The sequence below is a fragment of the Melopsittacus undulatus genome, chromosome 6, assembly GCF_012275295.1.
Source record: "Melopsittacus undulatus isolate bMelUnd1 chromosome 6, bMelUnd1.mat.Z, whole genome shotgun sequence".
In the NCBI taxonomy this organism is placed as follows: Eukaryota; Metazoa; Chordata; class Aves; order Psittaciformes; family Psittaculidae; genus Melopsittacus; species Melopsittacus undulatus.
The window spans coordinates 17,192,008-17,217,437 of record NC_047532.1 but is presented as its reverse complement, the minus strand read 5'-3'; the positions used below and the strand labels follow the sequence as shown (position 1 = coordinate 17,217,437).

General features: G+C 37.6%; 1 protein-coding gene across 1 annotated transcript in view; it reads right to left on the bottom strand.

Annotated features, from left to right (window-relative positions):
- Nucleotides 1–665: 665 nt before the first annotated feature.
- Nucleotides 666–25,430, bottom strand: part of SPATA6 (spermatogenesis associated 6) — a 41,969-nt gene continuing 17,204 nt past the window's right edge. The window contains exons 7-13 of the mRNA XM_034064058.1: nucleotides 24,520–24,798; nucleotides 22,784–22,871; nucleotides 21,226–21,266; nucleotides 19,348–19,523; nucleotides 9,616–9,715; nucleotides 5,836–5,924; nucleotides 666–1,150 (exon numbers count right to left, since the gene is read on the bottom strand). Coding sequence (XP_033919949.1) covers nucleotides 970–1,150; nucleotides 5,836–5,924; nucleotides 9,616–9,715; nucleotides 19,348–19,523; nucleotides 21,226–21,266; nucleotides 22,784–22,871; nucleotides 24,520–24,798 — 954 coding nt within the window. The 3' untranslated portion in view covers nucleotides 666–969. The remainder of the gene's footprint in view (nucleotides 1,151–5,835; nucleotides 5,925–9,615; nucleotides 9,716–19,347; nucleotides 19,524–21,225; nucleotides 21,267–22,783; nucleotides 22,872–24,519; nucleotides 24,799–25,430) is intronic.

Below are 25,430 nucleotides of genomic sequence, written 5' to 3'. Positions count from 1 at the left end.
TGTCGATGAACATTTGGTGGCCTTTAGCAAAAACGATGCTATTTCTGCCAACAGGATCCCAGCAGACTGGGAAGGACAGGCTCCAGATTAGGTGGGATTGTGATGCAGGAACTTCAGAAGGCCTGCGCAGAGTATATGAGGAGTTTGCTGACTAGTTGGAGTCCTTCCCCCTCCACACTCTTTTGTTATTCATATTGGTTAAAATTACAAGTATATTGGCAAATACTGTGGCTGCATTCAAGAGAAGCTGGAAGCTCTCAAATGCACAAGGTGTGTGAAGATGACCTTTCTTCGGATACAAAGGCTGCTGGGCTGTGTGTTTCTTTTAAAATTTGACAGTATGAGGAAATTTGTGACTAAAGGTGCTTGAAATCACTTTGAAAACAGGTCTATAGGTCAGTATCAGAGTTCTCAAAACTAAATAATCCAAAGCCAGTATTCTAGAAAGCAATTCCCTTTGTCCCACATGGAATGCTTTAAGTCAATGCTCACATTCACCTTCCTTTTTAGACCCCCTCTCTGAACACTACGACATACTGCTTTGTCAGTCAAGTCTGTTTATGTCACTAAATAGCTTTAATTATTAAGTAAGAATTGGCTGCAGTAAAAACATGAGTTAGTATCAGACAGCAACATCCAGCAAACCTATTACTCTTCAAATGTTTTCAAATGAGCCTTCTTTTCCTAGTCCCAAAGGAGTAACACCATCTTGCTGAACTGTGGATGGGCTTAGTTGCTGTTGTTTCTTTGTTTGATTTGTTGTTTGGAGGGGGAGGAAGAAAAGGAAGAGCAAGGTGAGGAGCAGAGTTAATAGTTTCCTTTGGCAACCCAGGCCAAAACCCCATTTCTTGAAAACCCTGCCCAACCATAATTACACCTTAAAAATAGAGTACAAATATTTGTTACATAAAAATAGAACTCATAACAAATACGAACACTGCATACTGTGCATTTCCAGGTGAATTGTTATTAGGAATGTGTTTTTTTGTCTGAAGCACTGCCAGCAGCTTTTTGGTACATGTTTCTGTATATTTTCTCAAGACTCTCTTCAAAGATGGCTCTGTGAGGCTTCCCTTTGTATACAGATGCACGATTAGACCAATATTCACCATTATCCAAGTGAACAGTAGTGTTCTGTTGCACTGGTGAGCTGTCAAAAGAAAGGAGAGAAGAAATAATGAACAAATCAAGGTAAGGAATAGGAATCAGAAGCACAAAATCATTAGAAATCACAAATGTAGAGCTGCTAAACACAGATTACCTTTCACAAATTGAAATGAAAACTGCATTGCACCTACTTCTAAGAAATGGGAGCCTCATGTTATTCATACACACAAATTCTCCCCCACTTATCTGAGTGCACTTGATAATACCTCCCAAATAGAAAGGAAATTAATTTTCAAAGAGCATGCAGTAATCTTGCTGTATATTGATAGGCAGCGTGCTAGGCACTAAGCCTATGCAAGAGCAACACAGTAGGATTTTTGTGTCCTTTCAAGGTTAAAATGTAACCACAAGCAGCTATTTCAATATGAAGACAATCTATCAGAGGTATACTAAATTACTGTGGTTGCAGCTGCAAAGTGCTCTATCGGAAGCATCTTGGATTAAGTATTCTCCCAAATACATTATGATATAGTGGCAATCGAATGTTCCTTCCCCACCCCATCTTCTGTGTCACTGTTTTAATATTAAACACAAATAACAGCCTCATATTTCAGCTGCTTTGAGAAATTATTTCCTAGATCTACAAAGTGAAATTTATTCTCTGAAAATCATTACAAAACACTGACAGAGCTGAAGTATGTATAGCGAAACTTCATGACTATTTGCCTTCTCTTCAAACTTTCAAAACAAAGGCTTGGGTCACATAATGAAACAAGCATTTTCCTGTAATAAAGCATGAAACAAGTAGTTAAAAAAAACATAAGCAGAAAATGGCTACTGAGGTGATATTTTTCACATTTGCCCAAAGATTCAGACACTTAAGACATGTGAAAATTAGGACAGAGTTATCTTCAGCCTTATGTGAATGATCTCAGTCTGCAAAATGAAACCAGAAATATGAAGTTCACAGTGTCCATCTTTGCTTAGGAAATGTATTACATATTGCAGGGAAGCTTTACATTTTCTTACACACATGTAACTTATTAATCTACTATGGTCAAACCAGTACTTAAAACATTGTCCTCAAGTGACATGGTGACATGGACAGTGGGATTGAGTACGCCCTCAGCAAGTTAGCCAATGACACCAAAGCTGTATGGTTCGGTTGATACACTGGAGAGAAGTAATGCCATCCAGAGGGACCTTGACACACTTGTGAGGTGGGCTGATGCCAACCTCATGAAGTTTAACCATGCCAAGTGTAAGGTCCTACACCTGGGTCAGAGCATCCCAGGCACAGCTACAGGTTGGGCAGAGAAGAGATTCAGAGCAGCCCTGCAGAGAAGGACTTGGGAGTGTTGGTTGATGAAAAAATGAACATGAGCCAGCAGTGTGCACTTACAGCCCAGAAAACCAACCATATACTGAGCTGCATCAAAAGAAGCGTGACCAGCAGGTCAAAGGAGGTGATCCTGCCCCTCTACTCTGCTCTCGTGAGACCTCACTTGGAGTATTGTGTGCAGTTCTGGTGCCCTCAACATAAAAGGACATGGAACTGTTGGAACAAGTCCAGACGAGGACACGAGGATGATCAGGGGACTGGAGCACCTCCCATATGAAGACAGGCTGAGAGAGTTGGGGCTGTTCAGCCTGGAGAAGAGAAGGCTGCGTGGAGACCTCATAGCAGCCTATCTGAAGGGGGCCTACAGGGATGCTGGGGAGGGACTCTTCATTAGGAACTGCAATGATAGGACATGGGGTAATGGGTTAAAACTTAAACAGGGGAAGTTTAGATTGGATATAAGGAAGAAATTCTTTACTGTAAGGGTGGTGAGGCACTGGAATGGGTTGCCCAGGGAAGTTGTGAATGCTCCATCCCTGGCAGTGTTCAAGGCCAGGTTGGACAGAGCCTTGGGTGACATGGTTTAGTGTGAGGTGTCCCTACCCATGGCAGGGGGGTTGGAACCAGATGATCTTAAGGTCCTTTCCAATCCTAACTATTCCATGATTCTATGATTCTAAATTAATAGCAGTAAACATCTCTGACACAACTGCAAGAAATCTTTTGTCAAAGGATTCACAAATATGCTTCTATCGAGCTGCACCAAAACACAAAGTTTTCACTTTAAGAAAGAAAAATGGTGAGGGAAGAAGAGGAAGATACAGGATCAGTTTTCTAAATTCCCATTTCTAAGTTTCCACTCTCCCATGAAAGCAAAAGTAGGAATAGCTTTTGCTTTTAGATTTCTAACGTTCAAATATTAGGGTGATGCTGACCTATGCCATGTAAAACAACAAGATCTCCACGTGGCTTCGATATCAGAAAGGAAGGTCCTTTTTCAAAAGAGCCAATATTTAAAGTCAGTCAACAGTATGAAGCAAACTAAAACCTGTTCATCATCCTGGAGAGGGTGAACTGTGCTCAGTTTGGACACAAAGAACCAACCTATCAAACAGCAAAAGTGATAGAAAAGTTATATAGGCCTGTGTTAAATGTAGACAAGTCAATACCCTCAGGACCCACCAACAAGTGAAGTTTCACCTCCTCTTTTCTGCAGTTGGTGTTACCTCACTTGTGATGAAGTATTCTCAGGCCAACAAATAAGCACGGTGCTAGAAGTGGCACTTGTAACTATACAAGAAATAACTCTGACACTCTTTTCCCTGGTATTAATTTCCTGCAGGCAGCCTTGTGCTTGACTTTTCTTTTTCTTTGACTAAAAGCTTGATCTACATGTAGAAACACTCAAAATCCAACCACTTTAACTGCAGCAAAGGAAAGACTCCAAAACCCAACAGTAACTTTCACAGGTTCCTTATTCTGGTACTGACAAAGACTTAAAAAAAACGACATAAGCTTCATTTTACCTTCTCTTTTTGGAGGGGGGAGTTTGTGCATTTCCATTGGCCAGAACTTGCACTGGTGCGCAAAAAGATACAGCCAAGCTAGAGAAGAGTCCCTCAGCTGGAAACCAGCTGACAATCCAAGCTATGCAATCTGGAAATTACACTTACAAATCATATTAGCACCAAGACTTCTGCATGCAACTCTCTGCTCTGAAATACCTGTCATAGGCTTTTGTTCCCTCATACATCTCCTTTAAGAGTCACAGAAGTTCTTTTCTGAGTGAATCACGTACTAAATATTTCACAAAACACGGACCTTTTCCTTACTCCCAGTGGTTTTCAATCATCTATCTACTTTACTGCCAACATTTGGTCGACAGTACCATGTCCTTCTACGAACTTTGTCTCTGTCCTTGTATCCTGTTTATGAGCACTGTGGCAAACACTCAGCAATCACTTTCCTTGAGTCCTTTCATGTCTCGTCCTTAGTGCTGCTGGCCTCTAAACCCAAGGCACAGTCTTTTCCCAATCTGAGTGCCACATTTCATATCTCATCACTTCAAGATTCTGTAGTATTAAGGGCTGGGTTTTCTTTTTTCATGGTCTGCAGTTTCAGCATCAACCTCAAAGTCCCAAAGCTGCCCCAAAACAAAAACTTACACTTTCTTTCTCACAGACACATCCTACAAAATGTAACTGCAGCAGCTGTCAGGGCCAAGGTTAAGGGAGCAAAAAGGCTACACGCAGATTAAAGGAGTGAGCACAGGAATACCAACAACTTCAACAGCAACTTCGCATACATGTAGAAAACTGACTAATCAGATCCCTTGCACAGAGGTGACTATAATTTATAGGAATTAAAAAAACCAAAAACAACAAATCATAAATTAATATCTTAGAGCTAACTGACTGCAAGTTGAAGTTTGCTACGATACCCATATTGACTTACCCTCCTTTCAAGTACGATTCAGGAAGCCTTTGTTATAAAATATTGCATCACACTTAATTATCCAAATAAACCCTATTTATTCTTATGTCAGGACCTCTCAAATTTAGCACCACAGTTCCAGGACTTCTCTCTTTATATAACAAAAATAAGAAAATCCAAAAAATCCAAATCCATACAATTCAAAAAACGTTTTACATTACTTGGTATTTTCCTTCCAACAAGTACCCAAAATGTTGTACAAACTACTGCGTGCATACATAGAGAACATCAATATTGGTAACTTCTACTAAAGACGTTGTCAAAGTCAATTCAACTGGTGCTTTTAAGTAAAACATTCAAGCAAAACCCTAGTCATAAATGTGAGGAGTACACAGAATAATTAACCTGCGTAAACCAGGCTTTCAAGATCTCAGGCTTTCAAGATGTCTTCTGAAATATGGCAAGATGAATCACTAAACCATAGTATATATATTTGCTGTGTATTTTGAAGCTGCTTCTCTTTTCCAAATGTGTTTTAGAGAAAAAAAGAAGAAAACAACCAAACAGCTTGAAGCCATATCACTAAATAAACTCCAATTTATTTTTGTACTCCCATAGGTTTAAGAAAAAATAACTAATTAGTTATTTTTAAAGTGACATTTGCTCTCTGGTTGATGAAATCTAAAACATGCTGCCCAAGGATCATTTTTATGACCAAGTCCAGTTCCAAAATGAGTGTTTTATGAAGACTATACTGACACACTGCCAAACGGCATGAAAGACATAATTATAGTTAACTGCATTTTGCTTTTGGTAGGAGTAACTCCTACAGAAGCTTTTCCCCAGTGCAATATAGTACATAGCTCAAAATAGGAAGAGAAATTTTTAGCTAAATTTAAAGGGCAATATCAGGATTATGACTGCTTTGTCTTGATCAGAGAAAAACTCCATACCTGTTCTGTTGTTCCCTCATGGATAAGGGTGCTTTAAGCGCCGAGTCTCTTGTCTTAGTCAAGCCTCCTTTGGATGAGTTACTCTCATCCTGGAAAAAAAAAAGGAAGAAATCAAATCCTCATTACCTTGGTTTCTGATTACAATGATCTCATTTCAAAAATTCTTTCCATTTAGTAGAAGACTATTAGAGTGCTTACATTTCTTGGGGGAGAAAGGGACAAAGTGTAATGAGCCAAATGTCATTTATGAACACTTTTAATTAAGTTCAGTACAATTCAGCTAATAATTTTCAGGTAATAAACTGGAAAGAATTTCTAGACAATATAGATCTAGAGAACTATGCAGACAGCACAAGCTCCAGTAACCCCCAACAAACACATGGGTAAAATGTTATGAAACTGCTCACTGCCTTACTTTTGTTTCTTGCAGAAAAGGGGGGAAAAGAACCTAAAACTTATTATTTATTAGCTTTTCTAATGAGCCATCATTATCCATTTAATGCATTTTACCAGACGGAAGCATTCCACACATCTGAATACTCTGATTCCATATACAAGGCTGAGAACATAGCCGATTAAAAAAATATCTATGATACACTTAATGACCCTTCAGTGGTATTCTTAGGAGTCACTAGAAAGCAGTCTGATCTTCTAAATGCTATCTAGACATTAATTAAGCCATATTTGCCTTCTTAGGTAAGTAAGAAAGACAACATTTCTTGTGAAGGGAGACAGTTGCTCACCTGAGGCAGGATGGTAGAAATTCCACCACATACAACCACATTCACTCTACTCTGAAGAGCAAAGACACTACTTAAGAGGTGAAACTAAGGGTGGCTTTCAGCAGAAGCCAGTTGTTGTAAGGATTAGTAAACAAAATCATCTTTCATGCTATAGAAGAAATAACTGGAAACAAAGGCTGTGCAGTAAAAATCATCACACTTGCTGGTAACACAAAACTGAGAGAAAAGACAATGAATATAGTGGAAGATGGCAGTAAGATGCAAACTGAACGGCAGGTGTATGGATGAGGAAAAACCTAACACAATTTATTGTGGTATAATATGAGGTAATAAGTGTATCTGTAAACAGGAAAACTCTCTTCCTTCAGCAGTCACAGAATATAAAGCACTGAAGAGGAAATGGGGTACAGTGGTAAATAAAACTGCAGCATTTGCCAGAGGCAAATTATGTTGTGGAAAGCAAAAAAAGATGGAAACATTATGGATACTGTCAGAATGTCACAGCAGAAAGCTACAGTGGGCACCCTAAGGAATGTGCAGCAGAACACTAGTCACACTAGTTTTATAGAACATTATGGAAACAAAATTTTGGAAAACACAGCTGAATGCTTCTGTGAATAGTTATTTAGCAGAATGAAACAAAATAAGAGATATTTTTAACCTTTCAAAGTTTGAAGGAGAATCCAGACTGGAGCCAAGCTCTACTCGCTACACTGCCAGTGCACTTGTTTTACTATTCCTTCACTTTCAAGATGACTCATTTACCTCATTCATCCACTGCGCAACAAATCATCCTAGATTTTGTGCAGTCTGGGGAAGAACAGACCAATCCTGGTGTATTTTTCAGTATTCACTGCAAGCAGGCCTGATTTTCGTTTGTTTTAAGCAGGTCAGCTGCTGTTAGCACAGCCTTCACAGATTAACTGTACACAGTCATCAAACACCATTGGACTTCTCTGTAACACCCTCCCGTTCCTTTTGCTTGGTGGAAGAAAATGGAGTAAGAAAAATAGTCCTTTTTCAACACTGTTCTGACCATGCTGCTAAATAAAGACTCAAAAATCTTATACAGTACCCTGATATCTGGATTTTTCTGGGCACAAACATGCTGAGGTTTTTCAACAGGAAAGGAAACAGAAAAGCATCATCTCTGTTTTTTAATCCCTGTGAGTACTCAGCAAGTGTTTGATTCTGGAAGTGACAAGGTGTGCTAACAGAAAGCCAACAGAAAGTACCATGCTTCAAGAATCTAACAACATGCTTGCAAAATTGTGTGCATCTGTGCAATGTTGCAGTAACAAGTGAATATCTGTATGTTTTAATAATTCTAAATGTTTTAAATTATATAAGTAAGTAAATAGGAAGAAAATGATGCAATCCTCCTTTACCAATTATTGTACTTAATGGTCTTTATGACTGGCTGAAGAAACTATGTAATCAGTCATCCAGCTGTCCTAATAAACTAGTAAATCTTTTACCAAAAAGTCATGGTCTATTGCTCAAGGAAAGTAGTCAAGGACCACTAAAGATAGTTTGGGCTGTGCAAACTTTCATTACATGTAGGTGCTAGACCATAATGAAATCCAATTTGTTATCTTAAGTTCATCAGAGAAGCATTTGACATGATTTGCACCTATTTTGGAGTATCTGAGACACAGAAAAGTGTGATGGGCATCTTCTATTTCAGAGGCAGCAGCTCACAAGATCACAATGATGGTATACAAACCCAGGGAGGTACAGCATGAACTAAATCAAACAGTCTCAGCATGCATGAGAGAAGGGTTTTTGAGTTTCAAACAAAAAGCACAACAACTAAGCTGAAAATGAAGATTGAACAGAAAAGAGAAAATAGTCAGATTCAGAAAGCATGCAGGCAACACAAAGAGCTGCCTAGGATGGCTGAATTTGGGGAAATAGATAAATAAATAGATTTCAGAGCTAAGACATTTTTCAGTACACCTTGAAGCAGCGGATTGAGACAGCATCCTTCACTCTGACACGGGTTTACTGTAATAGGTGGAGTCACTGTGTCCCAGCCAGCAAAGACCATGTGCCAGTGTGTTACATCTGCTGTTTCTGTATTGAAGTGTGAGGTGATGGGGCAGGCTCCCACACTTCTCACTGACACAGTAAACTGCGTCAGAGGGGAAAGGTGGACAGCTGGGGACAGTAGTAATTTAAAGTTGTAGGACCATTCAAAAACAGATTTCTATCAACACTCCCTTTTTTCTAAGAGAAACTAAAGCAAAAAATATGTCTTTCTCCACTTTGGGAGACTCATGTGTCTTCTAACCCATCAATAACATTTATGTCTTATGACTGTCAGACAAAAATAGTCATTTCATCAGAGCTCTTAATCTTAATCTTACCTAATCTCACCCTTATATCCTTTTATCTTACCTTTCTTCTACCTCACCTCACATTTAAGAGTCTGAGTCCTTTGCAGATGAGCACTACTATTATTGAGTTTGCACAATGCTTTGGGATTGTGCTGGGCCACAACTGGGTTTCTCAAAATCACAATAGCAAAAATTTTTATCTGTCTAAAACCACACTTCAAAATTCCATCAGTCTGAAGGACAAAATATTCTGATCCTGGGCATAATCTTATTAGATAAAAAGCTCTGCTCACCGAAAGTCATGTAATTAAGGAAAAAAAAGCACACATCTGAAGAATAATATTAGCTCTGTAAACGGCTGGATATAAGCAGCTGCTGATGTGCAGCTGCACAACATGTTAAGCCTTAATGTTCTACAGATCTGTAACATACTTTTTTCTTGAATTGGAAGTGGGGAACTAGATATATATATATATATATAAGAAAGTATTTGTTCTCAATAACCCATGAGAGGGTTACCTATAGCAACTACACATAAGCAGGCTACTCAAATCAGTGTGAAACAGTTCAGCTTAGGAACTAGATCCGTATTTCTACAATCAAAGGACAACATTATAATAAAAACAGGACTGCAGGTACAGTTCTCTTCCTCAGCCATCTTGGAGAAAATAAATGATTTAGTTTGCAGTCAAACTCACAAATATTAGGCGCTGTCTAGCACTGTGTGTCCTCAAAATATTTTTCACTCTCGTGTGGATCTCCTCTCCATTTGCTGGTAAAGGCCAACCAGAGCTAAATCTGGAAGAAGAAAAACAAAGGGAAGAAACATTTCCTTGTTGGAAAGCTCAAGCATTCTTTTGGTTCAGGTTTGTTTGTGTTTTTTTTTAATTCTGCTGTTGTTTTAAATCATGAAGCATGCATTACTTCTTTCCATTTGGAACGTACACAATGTTTAGGTTTGTTTCTTTTGCTCCTCTGGGGTACAAGTAAAGAGCGATTTCAAAGCAGTGCACAATACCAACAAAAGATGTGAAACAGAAAATGTTGATGATTTTGTAACTTCAGTAATATTTCTGTAATGTTTGCATTGTCTCTATGGGATAGAAAAGCTATACAGTTATTCTGTTCTCAGTGATCAGGTTTTATTTTCCTCTCTTTAAAGGAAGTATAATACACATCAAATTCTTTTCACTGGAATAAATCAACAGGAAGATAACCCCAACGAGTGCAAATTGGAAAGCCTATGGAGTAAAAAAATTGCAAATTCACAGTCTTTATTTCACAAGATAGAACTGCATTTTAAGTTGCTTTTGTAAATTAAAAACCAGGTAGCTTGCTTGGTATGAGTGACTTCAAGCTAACAGCTACTTTAGGATTTTATCCTTCTGCTTTGCAGTACCTTTTTTCCCACTTCTCTAAAACCCAAACCCCTCATAGAATCATAGAATAGTTAGGGTTGGAAAGGACCTTAAGATCATTCAGTTCCAACCCCTCTGCCATGGGCAGGGACACCTCACACTAAACCATGTCACCCAAGGCTCTGTCCAACCTGGCCTTGAACACTGCCAGGGATGGAGCATTCACAACTTACTTGGGCAACCCATTCCAGTGCCTCACCTCCTTCAGCAAATCCAGAAGATGGCTGAAATTATTCTGGGCTGCATCAAAAGAAGCGTGACCAGCAGGTCAAAGGAGGTGATCCTGCCTCTCTACTCTTGTGAGACCCCACTTGAAGTAAGGAAGAAATTCTTTACCGTGAGGGTGGTGAGGCACTGGAATGGGTTTCCCAAGAAGTGGTAAATGCTCCACCCCTCGGGGTTGTTCAAGGACAGGTTGGACAGTACCTTGGGTGACATGATTTAGTGTGAGGTGTCCCTGCCCATGGCAGGGGGGTTGGAACTGGATGATCTTAAGGTCCTTTCCAACCCAAACCATTCTATGATTCTATAAATTTCATAGCAATAGTTATTTTCAGATCATTAAGGGAGGCAAGTAAGATTTTATGAATAAGATAATTTACATACCAACCACAAATTAGTTCACTCAAAAATGTATCTGAGAAAAAAGAGTGAGGGGGGTCAACATCAGGAAAGAATTATTGGTGTAAACTGATGAAATGGTTACACAGCCTCAGCACAGTGGATAGTAAAAGGGCACCCAATCAAGACTGTGCATCTTTACTCCAATGTTTCCTAACCTCTGAGAACCTGACTTTGCACTAGGAAAATAAAAACTCACAGTGTGGGATCACGTTAATATGAATGCAGGTCACCAGGCAAGCTGTGAGCTGGCAAGCCATACCAGTGCAATCTGAGCTGGGGGAACAACAGCCAACAGCAGTACTGGGCTGCCATACTCTGGGTGGATTAGGAGCACATGGAACAGTGACATGCTTTGATAGCTGGCTTCACAAATTTGATGCAGTGGAGAAACATCATGACTCTAAACCCTGAGATTCTACAGTGGGCTCTGGATGGGTTTGTGGGACTGGGACTGCAAGCCCCTCTGCCCTCTTCTCTCCATTTTATCATACTCCCTGCATTATCCAGCATGTCACTCTGAAATCCCCAATCTGATCATGGCTGGCTTAGTTTACCTTCATCAGACTTCCAGAAATTTCAATACAGCTAAAGAACTGTACAGCTCTTTCTAAAAAGGACAAGTCAAGTACACACAGAAAGCTTTAGTACAAAACAAGTAATTTGTCAACGCTAAAATTAACGGAAGCAGGATCCTGAAAATAGGAAGTGCCAGTCTGCCTTGAAGGTTAAGGCAGGGCAGGGAGTTCTTTGCAGTCTTTTGAATCATTCCTTCTATTACCAGAGAGAAACAGAAATATAAGTAGAAAGTGACCATTTCTCTGCTTTGAAGTAACTTTCTTCTGTTTTCTCGTATCTTATCAACTTATTTGGACTCACTTATTACTGCTTACCTTCATGAAACATATATCTCTGTTCTAAACAGCCCCAGTATTTTCAGCCTATTTCTGAGTTTCTGTAAATTAAACTTTCTTTTTCTGAATGCCGATAACTGATGCAATATTGGAAGGATGAATCATATACCTATATGGGAATGTATCCTCCACATTTCTAATGTCATTTAACATTATTTATTATTGGATCACTAAAGGCAAGAATTTTTATAAAGCTGGTTATAACATTTGCATTAGCATCCTGAACACTTACAAATAATTTCAAACCCTACAGCATGTATGGCAAATCCATACTGTTCAATTCCTTTGCATACCAGAATCTAATGATCTGATGCATTAAAAGATCTCACATAACTTTTTCTAAGAGAAAGCAAAATGGTTAGTGAATTTTGTTAGTGGAGGAAAGCATTGCCTTTAAAGAAATAAAAGTCTAAGTCCCTTAAGCAAGCAGGAACATTCATTTCCCTAACACAGTCAAATCCAGTTTGTTGTGCTGCATTATAATGCATTTGCTCTATCACTGGTGGTGGTTTGAAAGAAAACCCCATCCTTTTTTTCTTCTTTTTATAAAGAAGAGAGGTAAACAAAAGGGACAGAGAGGTAAACTGAAAGAGACTATCCTCTTAAGACTTCCCATTAGCATTTCCAAACATTTACTAATATTAAGGAACCCCCCAAATGCATGTTTAAAAATCTGCATCCTAGATGCGGTAAGAGTGAGTCATTTCCCATTTGACAAATGAAAGATAGACCCATGAAGTCATGGCATTTTCTTTTATTTATACAGCAGCTGCTGCTGTTCTTCCAACATGCAGGTTGCTGCCACAGAGAAGTTGGAATAGATTGCCTTTGGGAAATAAATGTTATGAAATTCATATGTAAGATTTCAGATCATTGTTATTAATCTTAAATTTACAAATATCCTTGGAGATAAATGTATTTACTTTTGGAAAAAAGAAAACCCAACTTGCTATTGTATTCGTTTAAAAAATAGTGGTTACGTCTGCAGAAGAAGGAAAAGATTTAAGTACTTCATTCAAGAACTATTAAATTTCTTTCTTCGAGTGATTTTATGGATCAGTCCACTAGTGTGCGCTGCGGTATAAGAAACGTTAGGCACTCGCACATCCCCCCCAACTTCATTTACTCCCCCTAAAAAAAGAACAAAAACGAAAATCAAAACCTGGAGTGTGATTAAAACAGTACCGGCTTCTTTTTAATTAGCTCTTCTAGTATTGCTATTGTCTAATTTACGTAATAACTACAGAATCTAATTCACATTTAAAGTCACAATGTTAATATTTACATCAACTAAAACTCAAGCTAAAATAAAATCATGCCTGAAATCCAGCAGCCCTACTCTGAAGTGAAACCTTTTCATGATACTCTAACCCTCCTATTGGAAATGTTTTATAAAACAGGCTTTATAGCACATCCTCTTAGACTATAAATAAAGAGATTCTATTTGCCCAAAATCACCAATAACGAGTTTTTAAAATGACTAGCTACTTATTTATGTGATTAAGGTGTCACTATCATATTGCAATGTTGAAAGGAAAGTCATTTTATTTCAATGACAGTTTGTCCTGATAAACGAAATAAACTTCTACAGCTGTATTCTTTGTCATACTTTCAATTTTCCTTGGGACTTGCAAACATTCTGCAGTTACATCAGTTTAAATTGTTTATTGATTCCAATAGATTGTATAAACACTTTGGAAATATAGCTCAGTGACCTAGAAAGAGCCAGATCAATCAGACAACTTCTCAAGATTAATTTCAAAGATGTTGTGTCGAGTCCGATCGAGGAAACAGAACCATTTTCCCTGTAACGTGACTAAAGGCATTTATTTTCTTTTATGAGATAAGGATTTTACTTTTTTTAAGGTCATACAGAAAATATCTACCTTGATGAAAAATAAACCCCAAAGAAAACAAACAAACAAAGAATCCAAGCAGACAGTCTGGATCCTCTGCTAAAGATTAAAGCTGTTTTCATGCATAATTTTATCCATGGAGATGAAGTACTCCATTAGAAGTACAAACAGGATACATCTCATGTACTGTAGTCAAACAGCAGCTTGCAAACTTGAGAGCTGTAATAAATAGGAATTTTCAAATGTCAGACAATCCAGTCATCCTCTTGCACATAGCCAAAATGTTAATATCACATTTCAGCAGGAGATACTAATACATTTCATATCAGTAGAATTAAAGCAGAAGCCTACTGCAGAATATTTGCAAAGCCTAGCATGACCCCTTCCCCCACCATTACACCTTCTAGCCTCTGAATAACTTCGTGCATGGGGCTCCATGAAGAATTCATCAGCTTCAAAGATACAGCCTTCATGCTGAGCAAATACACATACAAGGACAAACTATCAGAGGACGAAAATCAATTAAGTCCTGTAGTACCAAATTCTCAACTGGAAAAAACACTACTGTAACCGGGGAAAAAGGAAGATCTCTTAAAGCTAACTATAACCTGAAGAAAACACAATCTGCAAGAACTTAAAACATGGAAGAAGAGAGATTCTTGAGAAAGCCCAATACATTTTATTCTGAGATAGAAGAGAAACCTCACAGATTTTATATCCAAGTAGGTACTTATGCAGCATTCACTGTAAGTGGAGAAGTTGCTTTATTTCTCATTTAAGAGCATGTGAAGTGGTAATTCAGTATGATGAACTTGGTTTTCAGTGTATACTGGTCTGTATAGAGGCACGATAGAAAGGCTGGGCTACACTTAAGAGTTTTACTGGTCTGTTTAGTAAAGGATGCAATTTTGTTTTGCTTTTTCTGAAAATGACTGATTGCTATAAACCTTAGTGTAGATGCAGCACAGAAGTGGTTTAGAGACTATGTTGGTACATACCAGTTCCTGAATTGTAATGAAAATATGCCAACATAAAAATCCTTACATTCTCACGGTATTTGAAGTGGAAGAAGTAGGCTGGTTTCACAATACCAGAATACTACTATGAAGCTGAAACAATTACACACAGACAACACCTTAAATCAAAGCACAGAAGCCTAAATATTTGGAAGCAGAAGCTGACAGCTTAGGTGTATATCTCTTCAGTAAGAAATGGGGGGAAAAAAAAGTAAACATTTCTCATCCTTTCTATATAGCTCCTCTTATTTTCACAAGCCCTGTTTACAGTTAGGCCTTCAAGCAGTAAAGATGCATTCAGTGTTCAGTTTTCACATCAGTAAAGGTTTTCTTTTCCCTTCTAAGTTTCAGATCTAGCCCTTAAAGCTGTGACAGGATGAATCACCCTCGTGTAAAAAGTGAACTCTGAGAGCTCAAGGAAGGACAATACCCTAGCTGAGCAGTTGCCCCCAAAAAGGTTGAAGTTATGCTGGTACTAAATCATTAGTACGTCATAAATGGGCTGCACCTCCTTATTCTCTTTGGAAACTTTTCCTTTCTATCTTCTCTGAATTTATTAATTTATACACAAAACAGCTTTGACAGCAATCCATTTCAAATTTACTTACCACTGCAGCAAAATCAACCAATGAAGATGACAAATCGCGCAGATGCTGCTCAAAAATATGAAACAAGGCTTAGGTACTGATCAGTTTTGCAAATTATAGTATGAAATAACTGATCTTCAAGTGCTGATTCCAGAAGTTAACTTAAAGAATGCAAAATAAGTAAACTTATCCAAGAGGTGAGACTGATAAACCCAAAAGATTCAAGAACAACCTTACTACCAAAATAAATTCTAAATAAAATTGGATATGATTACTATTAAATTACTAGAAACAGACAGGAAACCAAGTTACAGCCTCTCCCTATAGCAAGCTTTTTTTGCCAAAAAAGCTAACTTTTTCAGTGTTCTATTTGTAGTGGAAACTTGTCAGAACTTAAACATATATTTTCACAGAAGTAAGCCTGTCTTAGGATATATGCCACAGTCAAAAACAGCAGGTGAACTACCTGTGTCTGGATTTTGCTCTGCAACAGAATTAGCACCCTAGATCCTGGGGTGACACATTTCAAGATCACTGAAGCCAAAGCTTCTGAAAACTGGACTTTTCAAGGCCTTCATGCAGGATCTAGTATTTCATTAATATTTAACTATTAGGATCTAGTATTTCATTAACATTTAACTATTAGGATCTATCATCATATCTATCATCAGTAACATCTAATGATGACGGTATTTCCCTAGTACTTGGAAAAAGATAATATAAAAAGATGGTAGTAAAACAATAGAGGAATATTACAGAAGGGCATCTGATCCAGACAGTTAACCTCTGTCTTACTTCAAAGAGAACTTAGGTTTCTGTTAAATTTTATAGCAGATAAGATCACATTTCTGAAGTGTAACCAGGAGAATATAAAAAAAAGACATTGACTTGCACTTCACTCTGGAAACAAAAGCAAAAGCCTGCCATTTCCAGAGTAAGAAAAAGAATCCTTTGATCCCAAATGCATGAGAAGTAGCTTTGCCACTCAACATAACAGAAATGGTCAAATACTTCTATGATTGCTATAGTCTCTTCAGAAAAGGATTTCTCTTGTGCCAGCACGTAGCTCCATTCATAGGGCTTCTTGACCTTACAGAATCCATTTCACTATTTCTCCTTTTCTTTATGAAAGGTACTTTGCTGCAGGTTTTAGTGCTGTGAGGAAGGCTTAGCTTGTAAGTCCCCAGGAAAAATACCATCTTCTAGGAGCGCATGAGGATGTATAGACACCATGGATTTTGCTTTCCTTCAGCAGCACTGAGAGAATATAGCACTAATGCTCTTTTGCAAAGCATACAGGATACCTATCTATACACAAAAGGATACTTATGTATGCACAAACAACCAGACCATGGGGACAAGTCAAGTGCAATGATACACTGCTGGCCACACATCATGGGCAGGAACTGAAGAGTGTGTATGTACCACTGGTCTGCACAGCAGCTAGAATCAAAGTGGGAAGTGGAGTTGTACGGCCACACTCTACTGAGAGTCAGTTTGCAACACCAGCAAATGTTAAGTGACCTAAATAATGAAAAATGTAAAACTAAAATATGATAAATAAATATTCAAAACTTTGCTGCCCTGATTCAGCAGTAAATCTATTTACAGTTCTGCTTCTGGCTCAAACCCAGGGGAAAAGGGGAGAGGACTATTGCTGTGGTCCCTCAAGCAAAGGGACTGGAAACTGCTAGAAAGGATAAAAAAGGGCTCAGAGGACCTTATGCATGACCCCATTTTCTGTACCTTGGAAAAGTATTGCAGTGACTTCACAGTTACTCAGCAGCTGGCTCTGGCAAATACTCCCAAGAAGACACACATTCACTTCACACTACTCTTTTTAAAAGAAAGAAAAAAGGGAACTGAAGGTCAAGGTGGGGAGTCAAGTTCCATATTCACTGTGGGTTGACTAGCATTAAAAACATAAGCCTGGATATGTTAAGCTCTTTGTCTTTGTAATTTAAAATAAAATTGAGGAAATAAACACCAAATACTGTGAGATAAGACTCTATATTCTTGCGAATACACTAACACTGATGTACTTTCAGTAGTACTGATTTTCTCTGTATTTCTATGATCTTAACAGCAGCGTTTGCATGCATTTCCAAACATTGACCTCTGCTCCATGTTTGTCATTCCAAGTATAACTCTCACTATACAGTCAGCTAAAACGGTTCTCTCAGCAGCATGAAACAGAGATAAATTTTTTTGAGCCTATGCCCTTTACCTTCTCATTTTGATATTTTCCTGATGACAAAATTAAGTGCTTACATCTTTAACATAAAGAGTAACATAAAGAGATCTTACATCTCTCAAAAGCTGAGAACATTTGTTCTAATAAGAAGAAAAAACATAATTTCACAAGATCACAAATCTCTTCTAAAGAGGGGCTCATAAAGAGAAACAGCAAGAACATTCAGACAAGTTCAAGACTAAGTGACAGATGACTAAATTACCATGCATGTAACAGCAGCTCACAACATACAAGACTTTTCTGCTATCAATATAAAGGACACTTCCATCTTTAAATATAATGCATTTTAAAATGTACCCCCCTTCCCAAAAGAAGTCCAGCTGGAAAAAGGATTAATGAAGTTCCCATTACAGTATCTCTTCCCCACACATGGGGAACTAATGCACTGACATTATCAGAAGAGAGTGTGGAGGTAGACAAGATGACAAAGAAACCTCCTCCAAACCCCAGCTGCATCCTAATCTCTGTATAACAGTTCTCAAGAAATACTATTACACAGACCAACAAACAAGCAAGTTTTCAAGCAGAGAAAGATGTTAAAACACCAACTTGATCTTTATGAATATTAAAAATTCAATCCCCACCTGCCATCTGTCATTTTTCTTTTTAGAGAAAAAATCTGAGACAATATTTCTTTGGAAAAAAAGCATTAGGCTGTGTGTAGGCTACAAAAGGCACTCTCTGAACGTTGACTATCTCAGGTACAACTGGCAACATGGGTGAAACAGTCCAGAACGAGTGTGAACTAGCCACCAAAGTACATCTCCAAGTAAGGCCTCAGAAAACACTTCAGCATTTAGGACAGGACATCAGTTTGATCCTCAGCTTCTCCCAATTATTTTATGTATTTTGCTTATTCACATCCAGCTTTGCATATAGGTTTTCTGCTCCCAGAAAGCCATCTAGTTACTTGCTAAACTGAATGTACAGTAGAAGCATTGTGCACCAAATACACTCAGCAGGAGGCAGGGAATACTTGCCTTGAAGGACTGGAGGACTTAAGCAAGAAAAAAATCTGTTGCTTTTTGACATTTCTTCTATCTCACTCTCATGAGACTGAAGCTGTAAGACTTGCCCAAAATACTAACCCAGGGATTGAAATCCACTGAACTAAGGGATACTGGAAACTGTCTCCATTCCAACCTCACTGTGGTCAGTGGAGACTAGTAAGAAAACTAACTTAAATATAGCAATTAATATACACACAACTCTTGCAGAGACCCACACTTAAACAAAACAAAATCTTAAGATGTCAATAAATCAGAAAAATTGGAAAATAATACACTTATTAGACTAAGGCTAGCCCAAGCATGTTGCACACACTAGTCATGCATCTGACTACAGCATAGCCACAAGTATGGGCTTACAAAAGGTTTCCAGGTACCTCCCATTAAGCCTATTTGACATGTAGCTACAGTCACATTCCTGAGATTCTAATTGTCTGTGAAACAATAATTACTTAAGTATCCTCTGTTTTAGATGGACATTTGGCAGCCTGAAATCTAGAGCTTCATTATTTCAGAGAAGGTTAGCAGCAGAGATGTCAAAGATCCTTTTCATTGCCGTATTATTCATTAAGCAGAGAGGAGATGGCAAACACTGCACCTGAAGAGAAGTCAAACAACAATATAGTTGTTGGGGAAAGGTTTTTCGGTCTCTTCAGCCTGCATACCTCCAAACATGCAAACTACAGTCATGCAAGCACTGTTATCATCTGCTCATGTTAGTAACTCCAGAATTTCACAAACAAAACTAGGACATTACCTTTCCCTTAGAGAGGATCGGTTTAGCACAGAACTTAGAGAATGCTTCTGAAGTGCTGGAGATGCTGAATGCTCTAATGAACCAGCAGAATGGGCCTGTCTGTTGCCTGGAGCTGAGATCACATCCTCATTGCAAACATCAGAGCTGCCAAAGTATTTTTGATGAGGAGAGTTTGCCTGTAAAAAAACCCACAAAACCTTGCTGAATTTTAGCATGAGTATCAAGATGTACACATTTCATATCTCTGTTTTTCAACCAAAAGGACTAAAGGTTGCACATACATGCAGGAATATCTGCCTGCTGCAGAAAGAACAAGGACCCTCATTTCATAGAAAGAGCCCCGGTCTAAACTAAATCAGCAAGTGTCAGAGGATTTTGCTGGTATCTTACACACCATCTTATGGCAAAGTCTACTGTAACAGCCCTTTCATCACCTTGCCTCGTTGCACAGTTTAAAGGCTTGCCCTTCCCAGAAATCTCACAGATTCAGAGTGATGCCAGAGTTTAAAGAACACAAACCTTAGATTTCTCCTCAGTCTGACACCCCTTGTTCTTAGACTTTTTGTTCTCTCATGATCTGATGCTCCTCAAGGGAAAACTCAGGCCCATCTACTTGCTCTTCATTACACTCATTACTCCTTTCATGATTCCCCTTAACATGTAACATACCACTAAAAAGTCTCTGTGGGTTATCACCTTTTATCTGGCATGAGGGCTTTTACAGGAGCTGTTTCCCAAACCTAAGGAAAACAAACAAAACCCACAACAAAACCAAACCAACAGTAATCAGATTATTCATAAGCTCTTTCCAGGCTGATGGGTGATTTTCTCTCAGCTTTGGGAAACAGCTCCTTTTAAACAAAGCGGTATTATATTTCTGGCAAGAAAGAGATACATTCTCTTCATCCCTAATTTTCAGAGAATCACAAGTGATTAGTGGCATCAAGAACATGATGACTTAACCTGCAGCTATCTGCATAAAATCTACTGCTCCTAAAATCTGTTTTCCCACTGGGGGAGAGCAGAGGGATGTGGGAAACGACTTTAAAATAGCCATCTTAAAAAAACAAAAAATACATATTTAGTATATTTAGTAGAATTTCCCTGTTTTCTTTACAGTATCTCATTTACAGCCATGGAACAAGCTAGAAGCAGCACAATATATTAGAATTACACGGTAGGCAAAACTGCAGTCCTTGGTAATAAAAGCTTAGAATCTGATAAAAGTGCACTTAATACATGGCAAGGTTTATCCTCGTAATTCCCCTTCTTTCCTCCTCCCTGTTATCATCAGTTTTCCCAGCCATTAGGAAATCCAAGAGGGCATAGATAATTAAATGCCTAAACCCATGATTCCTACAGTGTTTTGGGAAGACAGGCAAAAAGAACTAAATGACGATGGAAAGAATAAAAACCACCAAAACCAAAGGAACTCTGACATCATTCTTTAGATCCATGGAATATACAAGGCAGCTAAAGGAGGGATGTGAAATAATAGAACAGTGACTTCCCAGTTGCACAGGTGCTACCCTTCTATATAATTCTAGAGTGGAGTTTGCTCTCAGAAGGACTGGGAAGGCAAACTGCCTTTAAAAGCTCTTCTATAGCTTTGTCACAAGCTTTAATGCCAAGGAGAAGCAAGGCCTGTACCTACAAGCACAAATATAGAGTGTTAAGTTCCATTTTTCTATGTGTAAATAAGCTGTCAGCAGGCCTAAACTGGGTTAGATCAGATTTAACATGTCCCTTTTCTTGCTCTTACTACGACAGTAGGTAAAGTTTCAAAAATACCTATGCAAGAAAATATGCAAGACAATTCTTCTCACTCAGAGCTTCCCAAGAAACAGTGTGTAAACAGTAGTATTTCAGAGTACTCACTTTGGCTTTCCTGGGTCTGTAGCTGCCAAGAAGAGAAGAATCTGGAGAAAAAGATATATCCCAGAAGAAATTGAAAAAAAATTATAAAATAATCCAAATGTCCTCAATTTTATGAAATCTACAAAACAGCTTACCTCTTCTCCCAAACAATATTAAAGTTGTTATTATTCTTATTACTATTATCATTGTTGTTACTATACCCTCTGAAATTCTAAACAGTCTCAGAATATTTCAGGAGATGACCTTCTTTAGCTGAAAACAATTCCCACATTTAATGGAATATTTATAATAATTATTCTATTATAATTAAATAATTTATAATAATTAACTGGTATACGCAGTGTCCTGGCTTTTGTTAATCTATTAATTGCGTAAATCAGTATAAAACCAGGCTCCACCATTCCCAAAAATTCTCATGTGCAGTACACCACTTTACCCATCTTCTCTGGACAAGCTTCCTTATGACTGCTTTTCCCTTCTCTTATCATCTCTTAATTTCATCCCTCACAACTGATGCACAAACATGAGTATGAAGCCCATGGAAACATATGTGAGGAAGCTATTAGGTTAATATTGGGTGAGGATGTTTCACCAATGTCAATACAAGACTCATCCCTGTGGGACTGACATTAAGTTATATCTGCTTTCTTGATCATTTCTACCAGTCTGTAGTGACCTAAGTTCGAAGAGGTACTTCTATGCTGTACAACAATGGAAAGACACCCCTCTATAAGCTACCTGCACAAAAGCCAAAAGGACTAAACTACTGTCAGCATTAAGGTTTTTAATCCTAGGAATCTGTTTTGTTCAGAAGTTACAGTTAAGCTTCAAGACACAAGGAGGTAACCAGTGAATCCTCTCGAGGTAGATTCAGTGTTACTACAAAGAACAAATATAAAATAACAAATTCACAATGATTTCTCACATAACAACTTGCAATTAGCGAGGAGGCACAATAAGAATGAGGCAGAGAACACATAATGAACAAATACTGATGAGATGTGAAATATTCACATTGCCAGACATATGCAATAAAATCGCGTTTTAGGGTACTTCTTTAAATTTCTGGTCTGACACTTCTTATTAAACTCTCACTTACTGACACTAATGAATGATGAGGCAGATATTGGAGCACATCCTGGATGCTCATTAATAATGGTAAGTCACTGATCCACTAGTCAGAAATACTGCTGAAATAAATACTAATTTCTGAAGCAAAAAAGCCCTTAAACTTCAAAATGATCAATACTCCAAGCCTGATCAACATACCTATAGGCTGAGGTGCAGATCTGCTGCACTATCAAACTCATTAAAACAAGTGGAGTGAAATAGAGTCCTCATCTGAGCTTTGCTATTTTCTACTCCTACTTTCATACCACATAGAACTATGTTTCAAGTTTCATAAAGTAAAGTAGTATTCAAAACCACCTTTTGCAGCAGTAGCTTATGCAGTATTCTTCCTATTCCTAGGAAGAAAGGACAGCTTTTTCTCCATTACAGACCAACATTTCTGCAGGAAACAAAAGCATTAATGAGATATATAGTAGAAAATACTGACCATGGTCTACCTTGTTCCAGGCTTCTGCTGCACTTTCTCGTGTGTGGCAACAGGTATGAAGTTTAGCACCAGGACTTGATTGTTCAACCTGAAGCAAAGATACTGTTAAAACGATCAGGATCAGATGCACAAGTTCCTATTTTTTGGTTTTGTTCATAAGATCACATCCAGTCCTGCCTGAAATATACTATTTTTATTTAAATACTATTTGAAAATCATTTTACTACACTTTGCTTACATTATATATATTTTTAACATTACTGAGCATAAACAGAAACAGTGCTAAGAAGGTCTAGAAAGCTCTGAATATCATATTTTTCAAAGAAAAAAATGCAGTTAGTTTCTCCTTCATCTATTGTGTCTGCAGTTTTTCAATCAATTCTTGTATCTCATACTTAATCCAAACAGTTCAAATGTCACAAAATGAGATCTGAATCTCTTTCTAATTAAAAAAGTTACATTTAACATAATCTAATTTTAATCTTCATTTAAAACAAAATCTCCGGGCCAAAAGACTCCTTGGCAGTAAAGCTGCCCTAAAAGGAGCATTCTCTATCTAGAAAGGCCATGAAAGTCAGGATACGATACATTAAGAAAAAAGGTTTTTCCTTTTTGTACAAATATAACCAAGCAATTGAATCAGTGTTTAAAGATGCTATAATTAAACTAAACTTCACCTATAGATCAAGAAACTGAAGAATTGATTAAAAGGAGATAAAAGTAAAATATCTGAGAGAGAAATAAGGAGAGAGAGAGAAACAGTATGTTATGAATGACTGATGGTTTATTAAGGCTAATCTGAATTTCTGAATGTACCTATATGTAGAACAAAACTTGGAAAAGAGTTCTGAAATTTGACAAGATATTATTAATTCATTTGTACATTTAAAAAATAAATAAATAAAGTGAGAAGCAAACTAATTAAACACTAAATTCTCAATGGCTTTGACAAGTTTCCAAAATTGTACACAAATCATAATGTTATAGCAGAGAATCAGAACAATCCCATTTCTGCCCCTACACATTCAAAGTGGTTTTCTAAAAAGAAAGGACTGTTGCAATTATATGTAATAGTAAAAGGGGGGAAAACAAATATGAGAATATCATCCTCCAAGAGGATGCAAAATGGGCCCCCTTCATATTAAAGCACTTAAACACAGTTTCGTTAAATAAGTACCTAATTTCAGAACAATTTTTCTCGTATGGTTAACAAAGTCCTCATGTGGGTGCTAAAGTCGGTCTGATTATGAACCAAAGTGTTAGTGTTATGAGTCAAAGTGTTAGAGATGTAGCTCTGAGCAAAGGAAGTGTTTCAAAGATCACAGGATGCCAACATAAAAAAAGTTGAAAGAGAGGAAGTGCAAATGTTCAGAATGTGACTAGACACTCTTTCTTTAAAGTCTTATTCAGGAATTTTTAATACCAATATCAATTACTTCCAAGCTGAATTTATACACCTATTATCCTGTCTAGTGCGCTGGAAGAAAAGAAATAGAGCCTTGGAGAATTTAACCAAGATATTCATGAAAGAATTTGATCTTTGTCTGTTACTAATGTGGATAAAAGAAATTTTATTTTAGTTAATTTTACATTTAAATCACTATGTGACAGACTGCTAAGGACAGAAAAATTATTCATATAAACTAAGAGCTGAATGAAATTTTGGAGCTATATTTAGTGAAAGAACAATATTTGATCTGAGCTTAAGCTGGAAGCACTTTGGAGAGAATACAAACCCGTCTAACTACAAATGGAGGTTTATCGGTATCTCTTCTGAATTCATAAGGACCAAGTTTTAAATGGGCCAGTCGTTGCCTGGCGTCTTGTGATAGCTCACACATTCGTCTTTTTGTGTATGGAGATGGAGAACGTGATTTAGAAGCTATTGTAGGCTGCTGGTAGCTCTTTGTTGCTAAGCTGTGACTGTTTTTCTCAGGTGAAAGAGTATTTTTCTTTGGCAACTTTGTTTGCATTTTTCCATTTGGAGTTGAGTGATGTACAAAATTCAAATAATCCTAAAGTGAAAAAGAGAAATTATCTGCTTTGACAGGATGTGGAACAAAGATCACTGAAAATAATGCAAACAGAGAACCGATAATTTTAACAGAAATAGATGCTATGCCAGCTGAAGTTCCCCTCATAAAACTATAATCAAACAGCAATTTAAAATGCAACAACATATTTTCCATTTTCTCTGAAACCAAAAGGAGGCTAAACCACATGTTACTAGATGTTAGTTAAGGTAGAGTGATACTTACCCAATTAGCTTTCTCACACAGTTAGTGTACAGAGACTGTGAAAAAGTAAATTGAGTTTTGTCACAACTTCATTTAACACAAACTGTATCTGGGTTGCACAGACACAGATCTGAAGCATTTTTTATCTGTTTAAACTCTTTTTAACCTTTTAGAACTCTTGCCCTTTAAAATAAAATATATAAATTAAACTAGAAGCCTGTTTAATATTTTAATTTAAGTGCATTTAGAGTTGCCTAAAGCCTTACAAGAAGTCTCAGTGCATTCTCTGAAATTTATATTTTCTTGGAATCATCGTGAAGTTACTAATTTTTCAAGGAGTTGTAACAAAGCAGCTATGTTTAGTAAAAAAACAGCCAAACAAACAAAAAACATCCTCCCCAAAAAAAACC